At 49.1% G+C, this 24,955-nt stretch overlaps 1 protein-coding gene across 8 annotated transcripts in view; it reads right to left on the bottom strand.

The window, feature by feature from the left end:
- QKI (QKI, KH domain containing RNA binding) overlaps positions 1–23,012 on the bottom strand; it is a 125,738-nt gene extending 102,726 nt beyond the window's left edge. For 4 of the 8 annotated variants that reach the window (XM_090280060.1, XM_090280061.1, XM_090280067.1 and 1 more), the window contains exon 1: positions 22,756–22,976. In XM_090280060.1, coding sequence (XP_090136186.1) covers positions 22,756–22,897 — 142 coding nt within the window. In that variant the 5' untranslated portion in view covers positions 22,898–22,976. Of the gene's footprint in view, positions 1–22,755 lie in introns of all 8 variants that reach the window. The other 4 variants (XM_090280064.1, XM_090280065.1, XM_090280066.1 and 1 more) reach the window with 4 other exon arrangements.
- Between the last annotated feature and the right edge of the window lie 1,943 nt (positions 23,013–24,955).

Here is a 24,955-nt window from a genome sequence, read left to right as displayed (position 1 = left end):
TCAGCAAATCTGTATTGTACACCTTACAGCGCTATGCACCGGGCACTGCCTGAGGCCCAGGGATGCAGTCAGGTGCAGGGTCGGCGCTCCCTGCTCTATCAGAGACTGCGTGAGCGGAAGGGATGACCTCAGAGAAGCACCACGCTAGGGAAAACGGGGTTCTAGCTACACACACCCTCGCTTTAATTATTATGAAGGAGAGAAGGAAAAAAGTGGAGAAACCATGGATGTCGAGTTATCACTCTGATGACATGTAATGTTGAAAAAAAACCTTAAAATATATCCGTCTGTTCCCTCTCAAGGGCTTATTCCCAAACCTTAATTTTCCGACTCCTCTAATCCCAGCTGCTGTATGTTTAGCAATGCCTATGATTACCCAGGAAATGGTTCTGCTTTTCTTGCTCAAGATACTTCATTTATTCAAAAAGTTCTCAAAAACACAGGCCAGTGAAGAGCTGTGTATTTTAGAGTAGCCACACTAAGGTTAAAGATATGCACATTACCATTCAAATTAGGAATTTGTCCCTGGAAACCAATACGTATTTTTCTTTTAGGAAATTCATGATGAACGCAATTTCTAAAAACAAAGCTCTGTCTTCACCAGGGCCTGCACTGACAAGAACAGCATAATACTACCGCCTTAAACCGAACCTAGGAAAGAACCCGCATTGCAAACAGGACTCCAGCACCACCCCCACCACCTCCCCACTGGAAAACGAGTAAAGTCTAGTCTCTGGAGATGCCTCTCCCCCTGGCAGTGGCTTAAAACCAAACACCCTTAGGAAGACTAAGTACAGCAGGATCTACAACCCTTAGCTAGGTGATTTCACAGGCCGCAGAAGAACAGGTTCTACATCAGAACCCTACAGTGCACTTTGTTTAAAAGCAGGGGAATACGTGTGTAAAAGGCCATAGTTTCTCAAAACCAGGCCAATTCACAGCCACCAGAGACATTAGTAGTAACCTTTAGTGAGAGGCACATCAGAACAGACTTCAAAACGTGAACCCTCTTTCAGGTGGTCAGCACTACATGAACAAGCTTTGAAAGGAACGTATACTTCCTGCATAGTGAGTATGTCTTTTCTTTTATGAAAAGTTGATACTTTCAAGTCAAGCAAGGTATTTACAGTCAACAGACCAGCACCTTCCTTAAAGCTGTAAAGACAATTTAACGTAATGTGCATACAAAAGAGGACAGCTCAAGATAAGAGAAAAATGGACTCTCCTTTGTCTTTGTCCAGAACTAACCTAAACCATCAGCTCATGTTAGGTAAAATTTTACGTTTAAGGAAATTTACAAAACACCTGACTACATGGTTGATCTGTGATGAGGAACAGAGAAACGAAGTGCTGAAGTGCAATTTTTGAAAGAAAAAAAAAACTAATTGTAATATCTCAGTCTGCTTTCATGTCTTCACCTGGAAAATGGATCTGTTTCCAGGTCACACAGGATTGGTCAAGATTAAATTAAGATAATGAGATACATACACATAAGTATGTCCATATCACTGTAATCAATGATGATTGTGATGTAAAATGATGTATTCTGGAAACACTGTAGCCTAACAAATAGGTGGTCTGATGAACAACAGTTACCTAAAATCTGTAACTGCTCTTTTCCTATAACCTGTAGGCATAACAGACACTTAGAAACAGTCCCTACCAAATAACCAAATACTGTCTGCAAATGTAAACTCGTCATAAATAGCAAAGTGGAGGTAGATGTAACAAAGATACAGCTTAATTTCTCCAACTCATTTTTACTAAGCTCCTCTTCAACTAGTCAATTAAAAAACCCTTACAAACTACTCAAATATAAACCCCACAATGCACTCAGCTTATTAAAAATGACTCTTAAATACTTGAGACAAATACTTCCTATAGCATTTCCCTCAACACACTATTTTAAAATGGTAAGAGCTTTTGGCTCCAGAATCTCACCTGTTTTGGTTTAACCGCTTTTTTAGAGTTTAAGTTTAAACCTCAAATGAGTAACTTGGGGGAATGAAGTTGGTGGGGACATTCTGGCTTATTATGTGTATTTGCATAACTACAATTCAATACCTTAGAATGGTTATCCACACAAAAATACCAGGAAAGGACCACATCTCCTGCTGTCACATCTTCAAACTGCAATATCACTGTGAACATTCCCCTTGTTTTGCTCCACCCTGCCAATCCTGTAAGCTGAGCTAATTCCGTGATGTGGCTGTGCAAACACATGATTCTAAAACCCTTCCAGAACAACCCAGAATCTCAGATACTTCAGGTGTTTCAGACTCTGGCACAGGCAATCTTGAACAAAACTGCAGCGACCTTCAGCGGAGTAACAGACTCAGAAGCGCATTGAAGCGTATCAGTAAAACAACAACAGAGCCCTTTTAAAAAGTAAACCACTGCAGCGCCTATGGGAACGGAATTCAGTGTGTTTACAAACAACTGTACTCAGCCTGCTACAAAAAAGCAGCAAAGTTTTCATGAAGTATTACACACATGCACACATGTGTACACACACACACAATACTTGCATCATTAATACATGTGTGTTATATACACAACACGTTATATATTAAAACATATTCATATATATGTACATAATTCATATATATTCCATATACCTTATTCTTGCTTTATCTTATATGTTAAAATACATGAAACTGCTTTTTTCTGAAATTGAAAACAAAGCTTTCCCCATTTTGATTTACTGAATGAAGAGCATTAGAATTAAAGTGTAAGTATACCTTATTTCTCTCACAAAGGCTTAACATAAAGAATAGTTATCTTTGGGCTCTATCTCTGCATGATAAAGCTGCCACTTCTTATGCAAGTCAATAAACAAAATGACCAAGCAGCACTGATAAGCGGACAGAGGAGTTGATGAACTTTAAACTGCAAATTTCAGAGGTGACTAACATGCGAAGTCATCTTCAGCATCAGACGCTAAGCTTACTTCTCCCATACAGTACAGTCAGTCTAGCACTTAAAGTAATGTAAATGAAAGACTTTAATGACAAAGATACAGTTACTGCTACATATTTTAACAAGAAAAAAATACTATTTCTTCTTGGTTTTCATACCCGCAGTCCCGTGCACAACCTCAATAAATTATTTCCTAAATGCAGAGAATTTGTATAATATAACGTTTTTCTTCCTTCTGTTCTCACTTTCTCAGCTACCAAATATTAAGTTCCCACATTTATTTTAAAACCAAACACGTCTGCCCTGGCTGATGTTGTTCTGTGGACCAAAGGGTCGCTCGTTCGATTCCCAGTCAGGGCACATGCCTGGGTTGCGGGCCAGGTCCCCGGATGTGGGCAGCCACACACTGATGTTTCTCTCCCTGTCTTTCTTTCTCTCTAAAACTGAACACTTCCGTCATTCTTTATTGAAGAACACAGACTCAGGACAGCTACACTCTTACTACGTCACGCACTGTGCTGCCCAGAAAACATGGTTCATCACGTCAGGGGCGTGTGTCCAGGCAAAACCTAATAACCTCCTACAAGTAAGCCTTGCTTTTCTCCGGAACCCAGTAGGTTCGGTAAGTACAGCAGGAAACGTTATCTGTGTATTTTACATTGGCACTTATACTTTTAAACACTTACCATGCTCAGATAGGTCCCACAGATAACTCTCAACTTGGACACAGGACCCGTTAACAAGCATGTGTATCACTGGGGGAAGTGCACCTCAAAATGCATGCTCCGGTACACCGAGATTCTGAGCTGAACACTCTAACTACTGTATATTACACCAAGGGTTAGGTTATTCCTAGGAGCGACTGGCATCAGTCACTTAGAATTACAAGCAACAAAAGTCCAGATTTCCCATGATAGAAATTCTACCATTCTGTGTCTAAATTTATAATTAGTTTAAATACAACATAAAATAATAAAGACCGGCAGCTTATGACAGATCTTCTATCAATTCCCTATTACTTACAAACCCAGCGTATTTTGTATTCTTTAAGATTGCAGTCCATGATATGAATGGCAGAAGCATGAATTACATTACATGCGACCATAAATGTAGTAAATGGATTTCAATTCTTTAGGCATAGCATGTGCTGAAATATAAAAAGGTAGCGATATTTTAGCTATGTAAGAAAATACATGCTGGTTTGATTCCCAGTCAGGGCACAGGTCTGGGTTGCAGACCAGGTCCCCAGTTGGGGGTGCATGAAAGGCAACCTACACATTGATGTTTCTCTCCCTCTCTTTTTCCCTCCCATCCCTTCTCTCTAAAAATATATAAATAAAATCTTTTAAAAATAAAAAGAAAATTTGAAAAAAAAAACCAAATATGCTAACTGCTTTACATAAAAAGCATAAGCAACCTTAAACCAGCCATTTCTAGCTCTTCAACAGAGCACTCACATGTCATTCACCTGAACTAAGCAGGCCAAGCAAAATACCCTGGGATTCCTATGTTCTTCTCCTCAATGTCTACATGGGCGGATAAATTTAAAGCCTCTTCTCTCAAGAGTTGCTTTATAGGCAATTTTCTCCCAGTATCAAGGTCTGCAATTTCCATTTGACTGCCAGTTTGTTATTAAATTCATCACCTTTATTATAAAAATGTGCTTTCCTCCATGGCCTGCTGCGCAAGAACTATAAGGAAAACATTTTTCATTGCTAACAGCGAAATCATTCTAGGGCAACCAGCACGGCCACTCAGCCATTAGCTCCCTCAACCTGGCGCTGCACGCCCATCACTCACAGGACAAACCGGGGACAACCGTGTAACCCACGGGCACCCAACTCCATAGAAATACCATGCTTTAAGGTGGTAGTGTTTTTTGGAGAAAATGCAACCAAACTCCTAGTTTTTATACTGAGTTTTATTGTGAATGAACAAACTAATCACAAGATAAAAGATGTCAATATACAGACTATTTCCAAATTTTAATAAGATGACAAAACAATTTCTAAGTGTTGGATAATTAGTATCTTTTATTCCATTACTTAAAAAGTTCATGCTTTGTTCATGCTATCTTTCATTATCTGGGCAAACAGCCAATGGTAAAAGGTAAATAATCATGATATATTTTTATATTTATATAACACTTTTTCCTGACTTTACGAGTCACAATAGAAGCTTCAGCAGAAAAGAAGTAAATGTTACCCAAATAAACGGCATTCAAGCTAGTCACCATGACATATTTAGGATAACAGTATTACTCACTTGTGAGTAAATATTATCTACATAATATTATTAAATATTAAATATTATCTATATAACATTTACTTCTACAAACCTGGCCTATATGCTAAAAGTTCAAAAATCTATTTTCAAGTAAACTTGACAGCATTCATTTTAGAATTTACAGGGGTAAAAAACAGAGAACTAAATTTCACATGAAGCGAAGCCTGCAATCAGACGCCTGATGCGAGCACACAGCGTAGCATGTGACCTGGGAAGAAGTGTCTGTCCTCCTGTCCTCCTGCTGGGCAGCGACGGCCCCTCCCCTGGGACCTGCTGCGTGGCCACAGCAGCCGGGGCACCGACAGGGGCTTCTGATTTCATTCCTCTCCAAACCACTCAGGGCTTCTAAGGACTGAACCAGACCTGGGCATCTTTGTCTCCCAGCACCTCGCCAAGTGTTGGATTCTAGAAAAGTGCTTGTTGAAACCTAAATTACGGCAGGAGTCAACAGCAGTTTTGGTAAAACTGCATAGGTTACAACCCGTTAAATCTATACCATTAGTCACAAGCAGCATTTTTTAAATGGTCCACTTTGAAAATACTAGATTACATCATAGGTGACACAAATATATCATGAAATTTCCATTCAAGCTATTTAGTTATATAAATATATGCCTATGTACACAACATATATTTCTTTATAGGCAGCATTTTAAAAATGTAAGATACATGCCTTTTCTGGTTCATGTTTATACCTTTTTCTAGTTTATACTTATAGTGTCAGGGTATATGTACTTGTTATTCAATAAATAATATTATCCAAGAGACTCCTGATTCTCAAAATCAAAGACTGACACTATCAAATCCTCTTAATTTTCACTACTTGCTCCAAGACTTTTGTTCTTTCCCCTTTCTCCAGTTCCAAACTATGTGCCTTTAAATACCCATAAAAAAACTAACTAAACACTTAGTATTCAAACTGAACAACTTAAGACATGGTGACGTGCCGTGCAACAAAATTAAAATGCTGCTCTGGCGTATTCTATTGTGTTCAGTTACTACCGTTCAATAAGGAAAGCGAAGGGGGTTGCTAGTCCTTGAGCAATAATGAAGTGTGAACACTAACCCTCTCACAGCCCTTCCCGCCGTGTAAAACAAATTGTGCTGTCGCCGGAAAACAACCCTCGGACACTCTAACTCAGGCCTCACGACGGTCACTCCCTCCCAGCATCCATCCACCCCTCATCTGCTCCTTCTCGTACTTCCTTTCAGTCAAGAGTTACAAAAGCATTTTTTACAGGCATCTCTCCTAAATTAATCATCCCTCGAAATTTGGAGAAGCCTCTAGCAGCCTGTGGAACTGCACCCTGCAGGGAACCCCAACAGGCGTGCCCCGGTCTACCCACGAGGACGGGGACGGGGACGGGGACGGCCTGCACCGTCCCTCACCCTTGTCTGTCTTTCCCGGCGATATTGGCAAAGGACCAAGATCTACAAGGAGGCGGGAAGCGAACAAGCTTATGCTAAACAGATCCATGGGCAGTGGGGTTCTTATGTAAACAGACACTGGGCTGTCCCTAGACCCCAGTCAGCTGCTGAGGGAGGCCGTGGGGAGGACCCTGAACCAGGACAGAGCCTTCGGTCCTTGCCTTACATCAGGTGAATGACAATGCTACTCTGTGCACTAGATACTTGATTTTTTTTTTTTTAGAAGTTAAAAATGCCCTTGGCTAGATATTTCAAGTAATGAAATAAAATCTAAATAATCAAGACTACTCACATCAGAAGGCAGCCACATCACACAAATGACCAGTCAGGACGTAACCCTCCAGAGAAGGGACCAGGCCCAGAGGTCCTCGCCTGCAGACATATTTCTGTCACAAGCGCTGAACGCGTGACCACGCCTGAAACCAGCTGGTTCTACCACAGAAAACCTCATACCCTTTAACTGAACTGCACTGAATACACACTGGAAGGATGAAACTCTGGTGTCTAAGATCCGGTACAGAGGCAAAATCTCAGAATTATAGGTTTCTTTGGGCTGGGAGGGGGGAGCAATGGGGGAAAAATGGGACAACTGTAATTGAAAAACCAAAAAATAAAAGAAATTATATATAAAAAAAAAAAGAATTATAGGTTTCTTCCTTTGAACAAGGACACAACTTTTTTTTCTAAGAATCCTTTGGGGTCTTTCAGATGAAACGCTACTCTGCCACCTCCCCTGCACTTCCCACTCTGTTAAGGTCCCTGCAAACTAAATACCATCAAGATATCCTTTTACTACATGACTAAGTAACAGTTGTAAACTACTGCAATCTAACAAGTGTAAACATTTTTCTTTTCAAAATTTAACAACTCCTCTTCATCTTACTGTTCTCTAGTTTAAAAAAGTTAGCCTTAAGCCAGGCATATGTCAGAACATGAACCTATTTTTCTATGCATATCTATTCTAAAGTATGTTTCAATTTGATGTTTAAGTTCTTGGAATTCTACATTAACTTTCTTTCATTTAGTGAATTATACTTTAAAAGAGCAAGTTCAAATTTTCATTTAAATAACAAATATACTGAATTAAACAAGATTAACTATTGTAACCAGCTGCCTCAACTGTTACATAAAAAAGGCACTTTTTCTTGCTTCCTTTCAGATGAAATTTGAAATAACGCCAAACTAAATGAAATTTAACTACTTCTTCCAAAGGATACTTTGGTCTGACTTGAACCAGCATTCTCACCCAAAATTAAGATTCTCAAGCAGTATTTACACCCTCCCCCTTAGAACCCAAGCCTCTGCAAAACCTTCCTCCTATTGTTCCCCATGACGCCTCCTTGACCACTAGCTCCCCAAAGAAAAAAGGCATTCCTTTACCAAGGAATTCCAAAAACAGCTCAGGCGAACCAAGTCAGCTTTCTCCATGCAGATCCTGGATATCTAACCTGTCGCCACACACTGACTTCCCCAACGACGACTGCGGCGCACGGCCCCCAGGACCCTTCTGTCCTCAGACCACCTCGGGGCCAACACTGCGCGCGGCACAGTTTGCAGCAAGTCCCTACAGCCTCCCTCAACTCCAGAGCGAAAGGAGCCAACCTTCAATCCCACCCATCAAACCTGAAGTCGCAGTCTTTCTGGCCAGGAGAGCCCGAGCAAGGAGAGAGGGGGACAGGGCACGCCCCGCCACGCCCCACTGACCAGGTCGGCGGCGCTCACACGCTCCCCGCGCGTCACCCCCACACACGGGCGGGAAAGCAGTAAAGAAATGGCTTCGTAGACTGTTGGGCAAATCCAAATACACGGGTCAAACAGACCGTGAAGCCAGAGTAAGTATACACAGACTTAAAAAAAAAAAAATAGTTAAAATAGAAATTAGGTAGCAAAATACGGGGGTTGGGAGGTCAAGAAAAACAATCTGAAAACACGCAGGAAGCATAACAGTCTGTCACGTTTCCATAAAGCAAGCCGAAACAGGGAAGCAGGTAAAAGGGGGAAACCAACCGAGAGAAAGGATATAAATGACCCTCCCGTGACCAACGGGACAGCCAGGCAGGTAAAGCTCTCTACACAGGGAATGGCGTTCCTTCTCCTACTTGAAATGCTCTCACACTCAAGGACACCGATCCCTGGGGGCTAGAACTCTATTCCTTTGGCTTTTCTCCGTTTCAGTTCCATCTACCCCCTTCAGAGCCCGTGAAATTTGACCTTTTCTGAAGCATTCCATAACCTCTTCGGCCTAAAGCGCCCTCTAGCCACAGCCTCCAGCCCTCTCTCGGTATGTTCACATGACTTCTATCACTTTTCTTCTAGTGCTGTTTACTACTCAGACAACTTGAAAGTAGGAAATGAACCTGAGCTTTGTTGTATTTCACAGCATGCATTCAAACATCTGCAAATAGGATAAAAAATATCAAATATGTTAAGTCATTAAAAACTAATGTGAAATATGCAACTGACATTACTCAAAACTGACATGTCACATAAGAGTTATCACTCTGCTGGAATGCAGCACAGAATGTTGATATCCGGTAGCTGTACTGCAAAAATCAAAGAACTTGGTATTCACAGGGCCTAGTCACAACACTCAGTAACTGAAGGCTTTGTGAACAGTGCGTACTAAACTCTGAAACCATTTCATAACACACAAGCTTCCTGAGAGCAAAGTGACATGCCCAATAGAGAACAGTTAAGTAAATTATAACTCTGTAAGATGAACTATGTTATCACAAAAGATATAATATATTGTCAAAGAATATGAAATGGAAGAGGGAAATGTTCATGATATAATTTATTTTAAAAAAACCACAAAGACAGTAGTACAATAGAATCTAAACTGTGTTATATCCATAAGCAGAGGAGAGAAAAAAACTAGGAAAAAATCCATCTAAATGTAAAGGGTGATTATCACTGTATTATGAGTGATTTTCATTATTTAATTGATAGATTTTAGGGTTTTTCCATGAAGAATACTTACGATAAAAACAAAATAAATGTGTATAGATCTTTATTACAACACATTTTTAATGATTACTAGAAATTCTCATAAACTCTCAAACAACTTTAAGAAACAATCTTAAAAATGTATACACAGAATTGGCCTTTCCCAACTTTCCCTGGAAAAAAAATAAAAGTAATCCACATTAAGGTTCAAAGATAATAAGTATGTTATAATACCTCCCTGCCTTCACCATCACCTTTCTCAGGACTGAGAGATCACAAATCATGCTATTGCCAAAGATGAAATAAAAATGTTTGCATCTTCAATTTTCTACATTTTACTAACAAAGAAAAGTGAAAAAGAACAGGAGAGGGGGCAGTTCTACTGAGGAACCCACAGAGATAGTACCTGGTCCTCTAGAGATAAGCAAAGAGGACAAATGAGTATACGAGGTCTGTCCAGAAAATGTCCAGCAAATGTCCAGCCATTGTTAATACAACAAGAATGGTCTGAGGTACCCTGGCAGCCAAGGGGCGTGGAGCGGAATGCGCTTCTGTGATTAGTGATGACGTCACTGTACTAGCCAGTGGGGGCGGCAGACGCCACTGAGTGAGCATGTGTGCTGTGTGGCTGTCGCATTCAAAGTGAGTAGAGCAATGGATCTGCATCCAGTTGTGTTAAGCTTGAACATTCCGTGGAAACGATTCAGATGAGTCAGAAGGCCGCAGCTGTGGGCAGCTGGTGACTGGCAGCTCCATCACGACAGTGTGCCTGCTCATGCATCACATCTTGCACAGAATTTTTTGGCAAATCACCCAGGTAACTCAGCCCTCCTATAACCTAGATTTGGCACCCTGTGACTTCTGGCTTCTCCCAAAACTACAATCATCTTTGAAAGTGGAGAGATTTCAGACTGTTGATGAGATTCAGGAAAATACGACAGGGCAGCTGATGGCGACTGGGAGAGCTGTGTGAGGTCCCAAGGTGCCTGCTCTGAAGGGGACTGAGGCGTCATTGTCCTGGGTACAGTGCTTCTTGTATCTTCAATAAACGTCTCTATTCTTCCTATTACGTGGCTGGGTACCTTCTGGACAGACCTCATATATTCTTCTCCCATGTTGGGGTCCAATTCCAAGTAACTGAAGGAAAGGGGCACTGAACAACTGACTTAGCAATTCAAAAAGCTTAACAACTAGAAAAACATAATTTAAATGTGTTATTAACAACACATACTTCCAAACATGTCTAAGAAGGAACTTAAGCAATTTTTTCAACAATTCTGTATGGCACATTTTGAAGCAAAACATGTAATATTTACTTAACTAAAAAAATCTGACAAGGAATGCTATAAACTATAATAAAGTAAGATAAGATTACCTTTTTACTGCTGATAATTTTTTATTACTACAATAAAACTATAATCCGCAAAAGAGCTTAGTCACTCTTCAAATAACATATAACAAATAAATCATGGCACACATTTTTTTCTGACTTGCATTATTAAACAGAAATCAATCATCTGGTTAAAAACTTGAGAACTGTAAAGATACAAACAGAAGACCTTTAAACATACTGGACTCAGTCCCCTGCCAACAAACAAAACCCTCTACACTAAACGTTAAATACAGAAAAGCTACTTTAGAGAAAAATGCGACAACCAATCCGATGTCCTAAGCCAGTTTTGTCATACTGTCAACATACTGACATACGGTCTCTTAAAAGGACAAGTTCTTTAAAGAAATATCACAACTGATTTACATGCTACCCTGAATACAAAAGTCAGAAACATTGATTAGTCATATTGTTAACCAACTCTTCTGTTACAGTTTAAAAAATAAAAAATTCCTATTCCAGCAAAAGGGTTATTTCCAACACATTTTAATCACTAAACATTGTCTTTTGTGTACTAATATCTCCATCTGCTGGAACATAACTTCCTTACTATTAAAAGTCCTCAAGGACAACAACTTTGTAAGAGACTTTACAACTACTTAGAAAGAAAATTTTAATACTTAATTTCTACCTAGGGATTTTCTCTTACGTCATAAGACTTTAAAAGCTTCAACGGCTATACTTTTTTTTTTTACCAATATTCTTCAGAAGAATTAGTTTATTAGAACGATTTGCCCATATGTTCGCTTCTTTTTCTACCCTTCATGCTTAAGATACAAAGCATTAGTCTAAACAGACCGAACTTCTGATAAGTTAGTTAGCTTTATGGGTCATATCTCCATAAAACACACATACCCAGTCCTGATTTTAAAATACATGTGTGTATTTCTTCTAATTTCTGCTGGACATGGGGTAAATGCAGTCAGTACAACAAAAGAACTTAGCCAGTAAGTGACGACATCACAAGGTCAAAAACAAAATTTGGTAAAAAATACTTACTATACATAAAGGCCATAAAAAGCAAACTCTTATCAAATTAGAAGAACAAGAAGTCACTGGCTATATCTGTAATTTGTAACATATCTAAAATGTACTTTTTCCTAACCAATCAGTAGAGCCCACGACCTCAACTCCTTTAGCCACCAAAAAAAAAAAAAAAAATGTACTTTAGAAGTTTAAACATATTTGTGTTTCTACTATTACTAGTAATATTGTTTTTAAACTATTTTCTTTATATTGTAGGGTAAACTAAATAATATTGTCACTGTCAGAAATCACGTTATGTTGGTGAAATGTCATGTTAAAACTGAACTGAAAATATGAACATGAATTTGTGAATTCTAAACTCGATACTTTCTGGTGCTGACCCAGAACAGGGCCTGGCAGTAACCTCAACCAATGCTAGCTGTGGAGCAGGGCAGGCCCAAGATAAGCTTGGGACATGCAGCTGTTTCAGGAAGGGAAGATTTCAGAGACACAGGAGCCAGTTAAGACAACTGCTGGCCAAAGTGCCACCATTTTGAATCAAAAAGAGTAATTGTAGTTGATTAAATATACTGTCTATGAAAATCCATGAGCCCATAATGATGATTGTGAAAGAGAAAGAGAAAGAAAAAAATTCATTAGTCACCTTTTAGGCAGCCAGAAAAGCAATCAATAATTAATAATAATAAGCATCTATTTGGCTTTTCCATTAGGAAATTATTTCAGGTTAGCAATATAGTCTCTGCTGGTGAAAGAGTTAAAGAATATCTGACTTTACAGTGTATCACCTATGATGTGATACCTGAACCTATTCATTCTTTTAGACCTAACTTCCGAAGTACTAGGATACACAGGGCATAACGAAACCAGTCCGACGACAGTGAAGTTGTAACAGTATTGATTTAGAGAGAGAGAGACAGAGACAGAGAGACAGAGATGGCTCTAGATTTAAAAGACTTCAAGTCTTAACAACGAGATTCAATGACTGGTTTCTAAGTCAGGGTCTGCTTTGGACAAACCAGTTTTATCGTAGGGACAACTGCATAAATCTGAACATACCCGGGTCACGGCACCAGGTGAGGGAGTCATCCATTTTGCTCAGTGGTGTCACTATGCAGGAAAAGGTTAGCCTTTAAAACTATGTAAACATTCAGAGATGGAATGTCAAGTATTTCTAATTTACTCCCAATAATTAACATACAAGTAAATACAGTTAAAGTAAATAAAATGGATGGTGAGGACGGTACAGAACGTCGTACGAAGTGCCCGAAAAGCCCACACTGTGCTTTGTAACACCGAGATCTCACAGCAGGCAAGTGAGGCTGGGACAACATTTTCTCAGCTCAGACTAATTTAAGAATTCCTAAAATCCCAAACCACGGCTTTCTTTAATTTTCTTTAATTCAGAGAAGTAAAAGCTCAATTCTAAGTGACCAAAAACTGAGCTGACAGCTCAATGAATGAGCCCCATGTGCTCTCAATACTGCAGGAGGGGGCTGTAACTTGTGGGTAAGAAAAAGTAATGTCTATGTTTACTGAGTTAAAGCACATTTAGAAAAATACTGTAGAGTATAACCCTAAAATACAAAGAGCTCGAAATATGAACAACTGTATTAAATATTTCACCCTAACCCCCTCCACTGGGCCCGCGCCCCGATCCATTACAGCCATACGCTCTGCACACTCCAGTCGGTTCCCTCCCAGTCATCACCACGCCCTGGAAGAACCCACGCCCTCGGGGTCCCTTCCGAAGCTCAGACTAAAAGGGCACCTACTCATGCTGGCCCCCCCGGCCCGCACCCAGGTGACCGCGGCTGAGGCTCCCGGCCCTGCGCTTAACTCTCACTGCCCCGCCACGCGGCCCTGCCGTCCCACTGACTGCACCCCCACACACGCCCCGCAAGCCTTTCCGGTCCCCATCGCCGCCGCTGGGCGCCACGGCACCTTCCCTTCTCCTGGACACTCTCCACCCTCCCGTGTCCCTCATTAAGTCCACCAAGCACTAGTACCAACCTGGGTTCCACCTCTCGTAAGAACCTTCCTAGAAGCTTCCGCCCCAAGTGACTCCTGAACTATCAGGAGGCCTGGAGGGAGTGCATCTCCTGCACTCAGGGATGGACACACAATCCTCCTCTCCTCTTCTCTGGGAGTGGCGTGCTTATCTGATGACAAGTCCTGGCAAAAACAACCTCAAAGTGCTGGCAGAATTCGATGAGGCTACCTGACCGTCTGAGAAGCTCTCCTGCACGCAATCCTCGTCGGCCTCGGAGTACTCGGAGCTGAGGGCAGCAGGGCAGTGACCGAGGTTAGGCTGCTGTCCTGGTTAACCAACTAACTGGAACTGCTGGTCATGATTAGATCCCAGGCCTACTAGTCAAAGAACCCCTACCACTTTGCATCATGGTCTCATTAGCATGTGAACAGAAACTCCCAGTCGTCCTCCTCTGTACACTGGCTCATGTGTGTACACACACACACACAGAACTGACACCCGAATACCTGTCATCACAATGGGAACTTCACTGCAACAATGGCAGCAGCAATAACAATCAGAGAATTAGGCAGAGAAATTTGTATTTCTCCTGAAAAGTTTTATTCACCTGGCACCATGTAGCACCAATTCTAACAGAGGGCGACAATGACTGCAGGCCAGCACGCAAAGAGCTGGAGTCTACACGTACTCGTTCTGAACACACCACACTGGGAAGCAGCCGTCCGCGCTCCGGGCGCGCGCACCGGGGACAGGACGTACTGGTGACCCAGAGCAGCTCCCACTTCCCCTCAATTCAGCCTCATCCCGCTCCCTGCTGTCACCCGTCAGAGCTGCCACCTGAGCAGCCAGGGGCTCCCACCCCTGCGCTGATCTAACCTGACCCAGCACACACCCGTGACCCGAAGGCCCTGGCAATCAGCGCCAGCCCTCCACCTTCCGTCTGTCTCCCGGTCAGAACGGTCAGTGGCCCTGGGCGGCGAACTACACAGCGATCGCGGCACCAGCAGCAGCAACAGCGCTGAACGCGCCGAGACTTAGTCGTGCGCACTGTTGACGAGCGAAGGCTCTGTCCTTTGGTTACTGAGAACTTTAAGTGAATGAGCTGAAATCCTCTACCAGGGGAGATGCAAAAAAAAAAAAAACCCCAAAAAGGAATTTCTTTATAAAAAATTGTCCATTTTCTTTTACATGTTTAAACTTCAGTCCCCTTCAAAAATACTCTTCATCTGATGCAATGCACCTATGGAGACATTCTTCCTTCTGCTCAAAACAGTGTTTGAGCTCATCGGTTCTGATGCCTTTCAGTGCTTCTGCCATTTTTTGTTTCACCTCTCCACACTGGCAAAACGTTTTCCTCTGAGGAATTTTTTCACCTGGAGGAACAAAAAAAGAGTTGCTCGGGGAGAGATGGGGTGAATAGGGAAGCTGGGGCACAGGGGACCAGGCCATTTTGGTCAAAAACTGCTGAACTGAGTGTGCAGTGGGCCGGTGCGCTCACAAATCACCCGTCATGAAATGGGCAAAAGTCTTTCAAGTCTTCAAAAAAATTTTAAAATTCAGTGAAGCCAAACGCAGCCTCTCACACCACCACCAGCTGGTGCACTGAACCAGACAGGTTTCTAGAACACTTGCCTAGCGGGTAAGCCTGTACTACAAGGGGCCCACCCTCAGAAGATAATTCTGGCTTTTTGGGGGGTCCTTCTTCATAAAAACCCTTTACCGTCTCACTTTTACACTCCTAACTGTCATAAAGAGATTCCACTTAAAAGTTCTAATCCAAGACCTTGACCAGCATTTGCTCAGGTCCTACAGGTCGCAGAATCAACAAAACCCTGCCTGTGCCTTTCCTTCATGTCCACAGCCTGAGATCACAGCGGGCCTCAGCGCACGGACTGCCGCTGGCTGGGCTTTTCTCCTCCAGTTCCACTAACGGGGGCGGCACGATCACAAACCAGACCAGAGGGCAGGGGGAGGGTCGAGCTCCAGCTCTGACACTACCTGCCTTGTGATCTGGACAAGGCACAACCTCACTAGGCCTCCGTCCCGGCACCTACAGAACGAGGACGGCATCCCTGGACGGTCAGGTCCCTTGCGGCTCTGAAATCCTGTGACCTTCTGATACTACTTTAGTTTCCCCTCACATTTTAAAAAGAGATCTTTTGTACTTTTTAGTTTTCTTCACATATTCATCTCTTCAAATACTTTGTAAAATACTTCTGAGACACCGTAAAATAGTATGACATTAGGAGGTAATGAAAAGAGGTTTCAAGTAGAAAATGCCTGTCTGATTTTTAAATACAGTAAATGCATGTATATTACATGTATTTGTTAACCTACCTACATTCTAATCTGTTAAGTTGGCTCGAAAGGCAAGGACTTCCCCAATCACGTGCAACTGACCGAGGACCACGGCCTTACAACAACCTGTCCTGCACTAAAGCCAAAAGCAAGGTGTCACTGAAGCCCCACTCCCCTCTCCACCGCTGATACATAATCCTTGCAACCCTGGGGCCGAAGGTGACTCCTGACTCCCAAACCTACCTCGTTTGGGAACTTCAACATCCCCAGCACCCACCCCCAAGGGCTTCAAAGCCAGCTCGATGCACACCCACTGCATGGCTCTCTTTACATACATGCATGCTTGCACACGTGTACACGCTCGCACACACCCTTTCCTTATTATCGTGGCCGTAAAACATGGGTCCACTTTGCATTTTGTTGTTTTTCTGACACTTCGATACCCTTCAGAAGCATCCAAACTAATTCTGCTTTCTTGTAAATAATGTAATAGAAATGTTACAGAAAACTGACTCAATTCACCACCCTCAAAATTTAGTTTAATAAAACATACAGGTTAGAATCAATATATCATATGAGGCAACATTACAAACAAAATTTTATTAATGTTGTTAGATTTAATAAGATGGCTGGATTTTGAAACTAGAATTTCTGCTTCAGAAAACTGAAGATACAGTAAAAACATTAAGTACAGTCATTTGCTTGTTAATTACAAGAATTCTGGACAAAGCATTTATCTAGCACCAGCTACATTATTAAAAAACTCATGACACTTATTTTAAAACACTGTTAGGACTAAAGCAGAAGACTCCTTTTAAGAGGGTTAAGTTTCAGTTAACTTAAAACTTCAATTTATTTTCTAAGTAATGGCACTGTTTCAAATTAGCTTGAAACGCCTGTATTTTAAAAAATTGCTATTTGTGTTAAATTACTGTAACTGCCACATAAGTTTAAAGTCTGCTTTCTTCTAATTAAAACCATTCAAATAGTCCATTCGTGCCCTGAACACATCAAAGCAGCCCCTAGGGACCAGCATCGCTCCCACCAGCTGTGCCCGGCACAGAGAACAGGACCGCCATGCTGGCTGAGCGCGGACACGTGGGGGCAGCTGGGTACGGAAGAGGCTCACCCATGTAACCCCACAGAGGCAGCCTTTCCGGGGCTGAGACGGAATGACACGCTTTACGTAAGGCCTGGCTACGAGCTCCTGCTTCAGTGACTGTTCCCTCTAATTCTCACTCATACCAACGGTCGTCGTCGTCGGCAGCCTTCCGTCTCGAGAGACGATGGTGTAGCTTCTTAAGAGTCTATCTGCACTGCCGAGAATGGCTGTGCAGTCCGACTTGGGAGTGACACGGTATCTGTCTCCTCCCGTGTTGAATCGACATCTTGCGATGACGCTGGAGTGTCCTCTCCAGTGAAGCTGAAGCTACAGAGCCTGGGCAGGGTGATATGGAGGGTCTGCTGTTGCCCATGCAGCAGACCCCCCCTCTCTTCACAGCTGAAGGGTCCAAGGGAAAGACGGAGTCAATACAGCTTGGCTTCAGGTGCGCCGCAGGAGTTGCCGGTGTTGACTACAACGTCAAACCGCCTTAGGGACTCCGGCTCCGGATTTTCTGTCGGGGTTTACTCCCTTAGCCTTTCCCCTGAAGAGGTATGCCGCAAGGCAGCGGAGGTTTTTTGGAGTCAGAGTTTTCCTTCTCTGATGTGCCCTGACTGGAAGATCGAACCAGCGACACTTAGCTCGCAGGCCGACGCTCAATCCACTGAGCTAAACCAGCCAGGGCGTCATACCAACGGTAGTCGAGTCAAATTCAGATGAAGCTCCTTGAGGGCAGGCACTGCAAGTGACAGTGTCAGGTTTCCAAAAAATACCATTTTTAAGAAAAAAAAAGTACTTTTTCCTAATTGCCCAAAACCATCGCCAACTGTCCGACAGTTTGCTTGAGCCTGTATTTTGGAGAAACTAGAAGTCAGAAAGGAAAACCGAGTGTCTGCCTACTTGCTAATTCAGCAAGCACCCGAGAGGGTACAGGTGCCAGGCTATGAGGTGGGCGCCCTCAAGGGCCTGATTTTCACAGGGCGAGCAGAAGACAAGACAGATGACGTCAAGCACGACATCCACACAGAGACTCACAGCCAACGCAGACCTGGGCTACATTCGCAGCTGAAGGGAATCCCAGTTTTGTCGCCCCCACCTGCCTAAAGAAACAATTCTCAGCGGACCCGCTGGCCCAAGAGACTCGGGAGGAGAAACCTGCCGTAGGAAGGGAGGCTGAGGATGCAGCCTCGGCCTAACCCGCCCCACCCCCCGTGCCATGGTTTCTGAGCTGCCCAGCACGGACGCTCCTGCCACGTGTGTTCAGCTCGTCCTCAGCCACCAGTGAATAGCCCACCCTCACCTCCAAAATCTGAGACCCCAGCCCACCCCTCCTCTGCTCTGTCCAAAGCGTCTCCCGACGTCCAATCGTGTCCCCTCATGCTGCCGCAGTCTTTGGAACTTTCATACCTATAGGAATTCGCCAGGAGTATGGATTAAAAACCTGACTTTCCCTTGGTCACCTCTCTCTCATCAGTTTATTTAATTACTGGCCCAGCTAGAAGGACTCCGAAGGTGGGAGGAATTTTTTTCACCCCCCACCCCCACAGTCCAATTTAATAAAACTAACAAAACACACTGTACTCGCTATGAAAAGTTTGATGCTATTTTTGCTGTCTGATAAATGAAAATGAAGTGGAAAACTCTTGTTTGGACATCAACCTATGTAGCTATTTTGGGCTGCAAAATTGAAATGTCAATTTTTAAAAGAGGTATAAGCATTCCCTGAAAGTTCTCATTAAGGGAAAAGTACCTTATTGCCCTTAAGATTCACAATGAACTGTCTTAACGTCAAAAAAAGAGGGGTCTACGAAAATAATTAAGTCTTGTCAATCACGTAAACAAAAAATTGGTACATAATTCCATTTATGACATCGTGACAGAGGCCCCTGCACTACCTCACGCACGGGCCCCAGAACATACCCTGGTAGCTTCCCAACAGCCAACACACAGACAGCACAAAGTCACTCAGTGGGATGCTGTTTTTTAAGTTATCAATAAATAAGACCAACAATGGCACAGCACTTTGCACCTTCCAGAGAGTGAGGGAAGTTTTACTTACAAGCACACCATCCATCAAACAAATTGTATTATCTCCCTGGAACTTCTCAAGTAAATTAAAATGTAGTTCTAGTCCAGCCAGGTTATAAAAAGCTGCCCCTGTGATCAAACTGGTATAATTCTTAAAAAAAAAATCAAAACACAAAGCCCAACAACAGCCTTACACATCCAAGGAGCCCTCCCAAGAGGAGTATTCGGGTCGCCCGGACAAAGGCGAGGTCAGAGCGGGGGGCGGGGTTGTCACCCTGGGGTCGCAGCTCTCTCTTCCCTGCAGAAGCAAACCCAAGCCCCTCCTTCTCACGGGAAAGGCCGCGCTCGGTCAGCTTCGGCAGTGACTTCGCGGGAGGCCAGCAGCAGAAACACGCGTGTGTAAAACACCGGAAAAGTCAGGTTCCCTGGTGTCCACTGGGGCTCTTCTCAGAGCCATTTACGAAAAGGGGCTCCCACCAACCCCGCAGCAAGTGCTGCTCGCAGGGACCTGTTTCCACGGACCCAGGCACAGCGCACCCGTGGGAGGGCGGCCCCGCGGACCGAGTGAAGGACAGGGCGCCGCTCTCCGCCTCCCAGGACCCGATCCGCGCGCTGACCGCGCGAGGTCCGCTCCACGCGCACAGGCCGGCGGCGGGGCCAACGCCTGTGACGCCGGTCTCCACGACGACCTCACCCACGCAGCTGGGGCGCCTGGTCACAAACGTCGGGTCCTCCCGACGCCTCCCAACTCAGCGGGCCGAGCACACGTGCAGACTCTTTGTCCCTAAAACACAGGGACTAGGAAAAGGGACACATGAATTGCTTTAACTTAAAAGCTGTCTGTCGCCAACACTGGTCACTGTCAACTGCTCTTCAGGAAGGAAGACCCTGAGACGGTGACAAATGGACAGAGCGCGCGGCCCCTCAGTGCTGACAAACAGCCACCAATTTTCAAACCAGCCGCAGACGAGCGAGGCTTCCCAGAAGAAGACCCTGCGGGCGTCACAGCCAACAGCGACGGCGTGACAGGGGAGCAGCGCCGCACGGGAGAGTGTCAGCTACCGAAGCGGGTTTCCGTTCCAAACAATTCTGCCCCCATCTTGCAGGGACCGCAGAGCGCGCTGAGGTCACGAGAAAATGGACGGCCTCCCCCCGGAAGAGCCGCGGAGAAAACGAGGACGCGTCTCTGGAGCCGGAGTCCGAGCTGACACGGGGCCCGCTTGCCGGCCGCGCCGGCGCCCCGGACAGTCCCGGGAGAAGGACGAGGCCGCGCGTCTGCTCGCTCCACGGGCGGCGGCGCTGACCTCCCTGCCTGGGAAATAAAAGCTCAGAATCTGGCGGTAAAAGCCCTGCGTCTCCATGTCCCCTACTCGGGGTTGGCGGGTCAGACGGGTGTGTGTCCCGGCGAAACCGGACGCGGGTGCTGCCGTCGCTCAGGTCTCGTTTTCGGGGCAAAGGTTAGAAGCAGCAGCGGACAACGGGCGTTCCCCACGGGGGACCCCGGAGCCCCGCTGGAAACGCGCCCCTACGAGGAGCGGCGGGGCAGCCGGGGTCCCCGCGCGCAGCGGACGTGCCCACGACGGGAGGGGCGCCCGGAGCCTCGGGCGCATGGCGGCGCGACCCACGCGCCCCCCGCTGACACGCACACACGCTCAGGCTGGGTCCCGAGACACGTCTCACACGCGCAGCGGCCCGTCCTCAGGGGGCGCGCCGGTCCCCGGGACGTACCGCACAGCCCCCCCACCACGGGTGGCGAGTCCCCGGAACCCGCGCGCCGCGGGCAGGGCGGCTCGGCCGTGGGACGGACGCCGGGCCCCCGCAGGGAGTTCCGCGTGAAATCACCAGCCCGGGAAGGAGAGGGAGACGCTGCGCCTCAGGAACCAGCGGCCGCCGGGGCGCAGCGGGGCCCACGCGCGACGGCCTCTTCCCGAGGGAAACCGGCAGCAGGCGCCCCGGTCCGAGCGCCGCGGCCGGGACAGCAGCGGCACACACGCACGTTACACACGCACGTTACACACGCACGTTACACACACACACACACACACAGCCCGCCCCGCGCGCGGCCGCGGAGAAGTGGGCGGACGACGCCCCGCGGCCCCGGGCTGGCCGGGCCGCACACCCCGCGCTGAGGGCCGAACTTCTCAGGGAGCCTCCCCGTCCCCCGTCCCCCGCCACTCGGGCTGTGGGGCCGCACGGCGGGGGCGCCCTCCAGGGCCGACCAGAGGGCGCGGTGGCCCCCCGAGAACAGCGCGCCCGCCCCCCGCACCCCACGCCCTCCGACCGCACTCAGCGCTCCCACCCGGCGGGCGCGGCCCCCTTCCCTGGCCGCCGCCGCGGCCCGATGCCACTTCGCCGCCCGTGGGGCCCCTTTCCCACAACTGTCCTTAGTCGGGGGGGGGGGGGGGCGCCCGGCAGGCACTGTCACCGGGGCCCCGCCAGCCCCCGGCGCTGCCCCCTCGCCCCGCGCTCGGCCCGGACACAGCGGCTGGCGCCGCCTGGCGCCCGCTTCCGGGAGCGCCGCCGCCGGAGTCCCCGCGGCTTCTTTCTTTTTTTTTCCGACATTCCAGAAAGTTTTCTGCTCCACAGCGGCCGCGAGGCCGGCGCGGGCGGCGGGCAGGGCCCCCGGGAGGCGGCGGCGATGGCCCCCCGGCCGGGTCCCCCGCACCCCCGCCCGCGCCCGCGCCCGCTCGCACCTGCGCCGCACTTTTCCAGCCGCGTCCGCCGCGTCCGCGCCCGGGACGGCCCGGGACCCGCCGCGGACACGCTTCCGGCCTTTTGTTCCTCGGGGACGCCCGGCCTCGGGCACCGGATGCCCGCCCGGCGGCGCCGCTAGCGCCGCGGCTCTCACGGGGACCCGGGGGTCCGCTCCCGGCGGCGCAGCCCCCGAGTCCCCCCGAGTCCGCGCCCCGTCCCGCCGCCGAACTTCGCGGACCCTCGGCTTCCGCGCGGCCGTCCTCGCGGTACTTCGCGCTCGGCCCCCGCCCCCCGGGAAGTTCGAGTCCCCCCACTTCTCGCTCCCCGAACAAAAGGGCGGAAAGTGCTCCCCGCTGTCAGCCGGCGTCGCCTGCGCTGCCCCGCGAGCTCCTCCGCGCCGGCGAGCCCCACGCGTGTCCGCGCCCCGCCAACTCCCCCCAAGCGCGGCCCCCGGCCCCGCGGGCGGCCCGCGTCCGTGTCCTTCAGGCGCCCGGGGCGCGGGGCCGGGCTCCTCCCGGGAGGCCCGCGGGGCTCGCCGGGCAGCCTCGCCAGCGCTCGCAGCCGGGGTGCCGGGGTCCCGGGGCCGGGGCGCGACCCCCCCGCCGCCCCGCCCGGGCCTCCGGGCCCCGCGGCCGCGACCTCCCCGCCCCCCGCAGGCGCCGGCGGGCGTCGGTCCCGGGCGCTCACCCTCGTCCAGCAGCCGCTCGAGGTGGTTGAAGATCCCGCAGAAGTTGGGCAGGCTGCTCATGAGCTTCTTGTCGTTCATGAGCTGCATCAGGTAATCGGGCGTGGGCTTCGGCTTCTCCTTCGCTTCCATTTCCCCGACCATATTCCAGGCTGCGCCGCTCACTCCGCCCGCCGCCGCCGCCGCCGCCGCCGCCGAGGGAGGGAGGGGCGGGGAGCCCCGGCCGCCGGCCGCTCGGGACTCGGCGTCCCGCTCCGCTCCGCTCCCGCGCCGGCCGGCCGGACCGCGCGCCCTCCCCGCCCCCGCAGGCACTTTCCGCCGCGGCGCCGCGGCCGCCGGCTCGGCGCGTCCCTCCTGAGGCCGGCGGGGGAGGCGGGTCTCCGCGGGCCGAGAGCGGGCGCGGGCCGCTGGGCGCCGGACGAGGAGCCGCCGAGCCGCGTCGCCTCCCGCCCGCTCGCTCGCTCGCTCGCCCGCTCGGTCGCTCGGCTGGTCGCGCCCGCTCCGCCGCCGCCGCCGCCTGCGCCGCGGGCTCGGGGTCTCTCTGGGCTGGTCCCCGCCGCGGCCGCCTCTGCCGCTGCCGCCGCCGCCGCCGCGCTCTGACTCCGCTCCTCCTCTTCCTCCTCCTCCTCGCCGCCGCCTCCTCCTCCTCACTCACTTGGCGGCGGAGTTCGCCTCAGTTCAGGCGGCGCTGCCAGCGGCGGCGGCGGGGGAGGGGCGCCGGGCGGGGAGGGCCGGGGGCGGGCGGCGGGCGGGGCCGCGCAGGGCGGCCGTTAGCGGGGCAGGCGGCACGCTCCGCCCCCCGCCCCCCGCCCGGGGCCGCCGCCGCCGCCGCGCTGCTCCCTGCCGCGGGCTGGGCGCGGGCACCCGGGCGGCCGGGAGCGCGGGGCGGGGGCCGCGGGCTGTGGCGGGAGGTGCCGGGGACCCCCAGCAGGACGCGCCGCGGAGCGCCGGCACTGCCCTGCGCTAGCCGCCGCCCGGCGCCATTCTGCCCGCTCGTTACTATGTAGTTTTGTTTAAAGCTCGCTCGGCGCCCTCCCCGCCACCAAAAAAAAAAAAAAAAAAAAATTTTTTTTAACGTCCTGTTGCTTCACGGGGGACTTTCGCGGTGGGCGTCACGTGGCCCGACACGTAGCCGTAAGGTACGAGCGCGCGTGCGCGCGTCAAGGCCGGCAGCCACGCCCCTTCCGAGGGTCGCCCCGCCCCCGCCCGGGCCCCGCGAGCTGTGGGGGGGAGGGGAGGGGCCTGGCGTGGGGCAGGGGCGGGCCGGGGCCCGGGAGGGGGCGCGCCCGGAGATGGGGAGCGAGGAGGAGGAGGAGGAGCGGGGGTCTGCTGTGCGGGCCTCTGAGCGTAACCCAAGGCCTGGGGCGTGGGGCCCGACGCACCCCGAGGGGCGGGGACGGGCAGCGGAGGGGCCTTTGCTGCCAGGCCCCGGCTGTATCATTTGTGCGGCCCCCGTTCGCCTTCGCAGAACTTGGTCCTGGTGGGCTCCGCCCGCCTCTGCGCGGTTGGTGGGACCGCCGGACGATCCCTCCGCCCCTTGCCCCCCACCCCCACCCCCGATCCCGTATCCTCGCGGTCTCCTCCGGCTCCCAGAGCCGCACGGCGGGAAGGCGCCCGAGGAGCGGCGGGCCCCGCGTGGGCGCGCCCTGTCGCCCCGAAGGCGTCGCCGCTGCCGGTGCCGTGAGCGACCCAGCGGCGGGCGCGCCTCTGCGGCCCGGGGGCGCTTTGCTGCCGCATCCATTATGCCAAGGGCCGGCCGGGGTCCGGAGCAGGCCGCGCGGGGCACGAACTTCGGGGGCTCGTCAATGGCGTTGACATCCGGAAAGACAGTGCAGCCGCAGAAACGAAATGAAGTAGCGAGCACGTGCCCGGCTGGAAGGCGAAAGCCGACATTGCTGTTGGCACGTTGCAGAAATAATCATGCGGTGCGCGGGAGGGTGTGCCAGGCAGCGATGGATTTCAGATATTTCGGCTGGTCTGGGAAATAGTTTTCCGAGCTGCAGCAGGGTCGTCCTCTGTAGAATGTTATCGGCCACTCAGTCTGCATTTCATTGCAAGCCCTTTGTGACGTGCACCATTAATAGCGAGGCAGAATTATTGACTATCACTGACCGTTGTGAGAGTTACACGTGCCTGAGGTTTCTCTATTAATCATGCCCGCTGTGTCTGAACTGTGAACTTGCTTTGAACAAATCCTTAGGA

The sequence above is a fragment of the Furipterus horrens genome, unplaced genomic scaffold (genome assembly GCF_987537825.1).
Source record: "Furipterus horrens unplaced genomic scaffold, mFurHor1.1.pri manual_scaffold_6, whole genome shotgun sequence".
Lineage (NCBI taxonomy): Eukaryota > Metazoa > Chordata > Mammalia > Chiroptera > Furipteridae > Furipterus > Furipterus horrens.
Note: the sequence above shows the minus strand (reverse complement) of the source record. Positions and strands in the feature narration are given on the sequence as shown.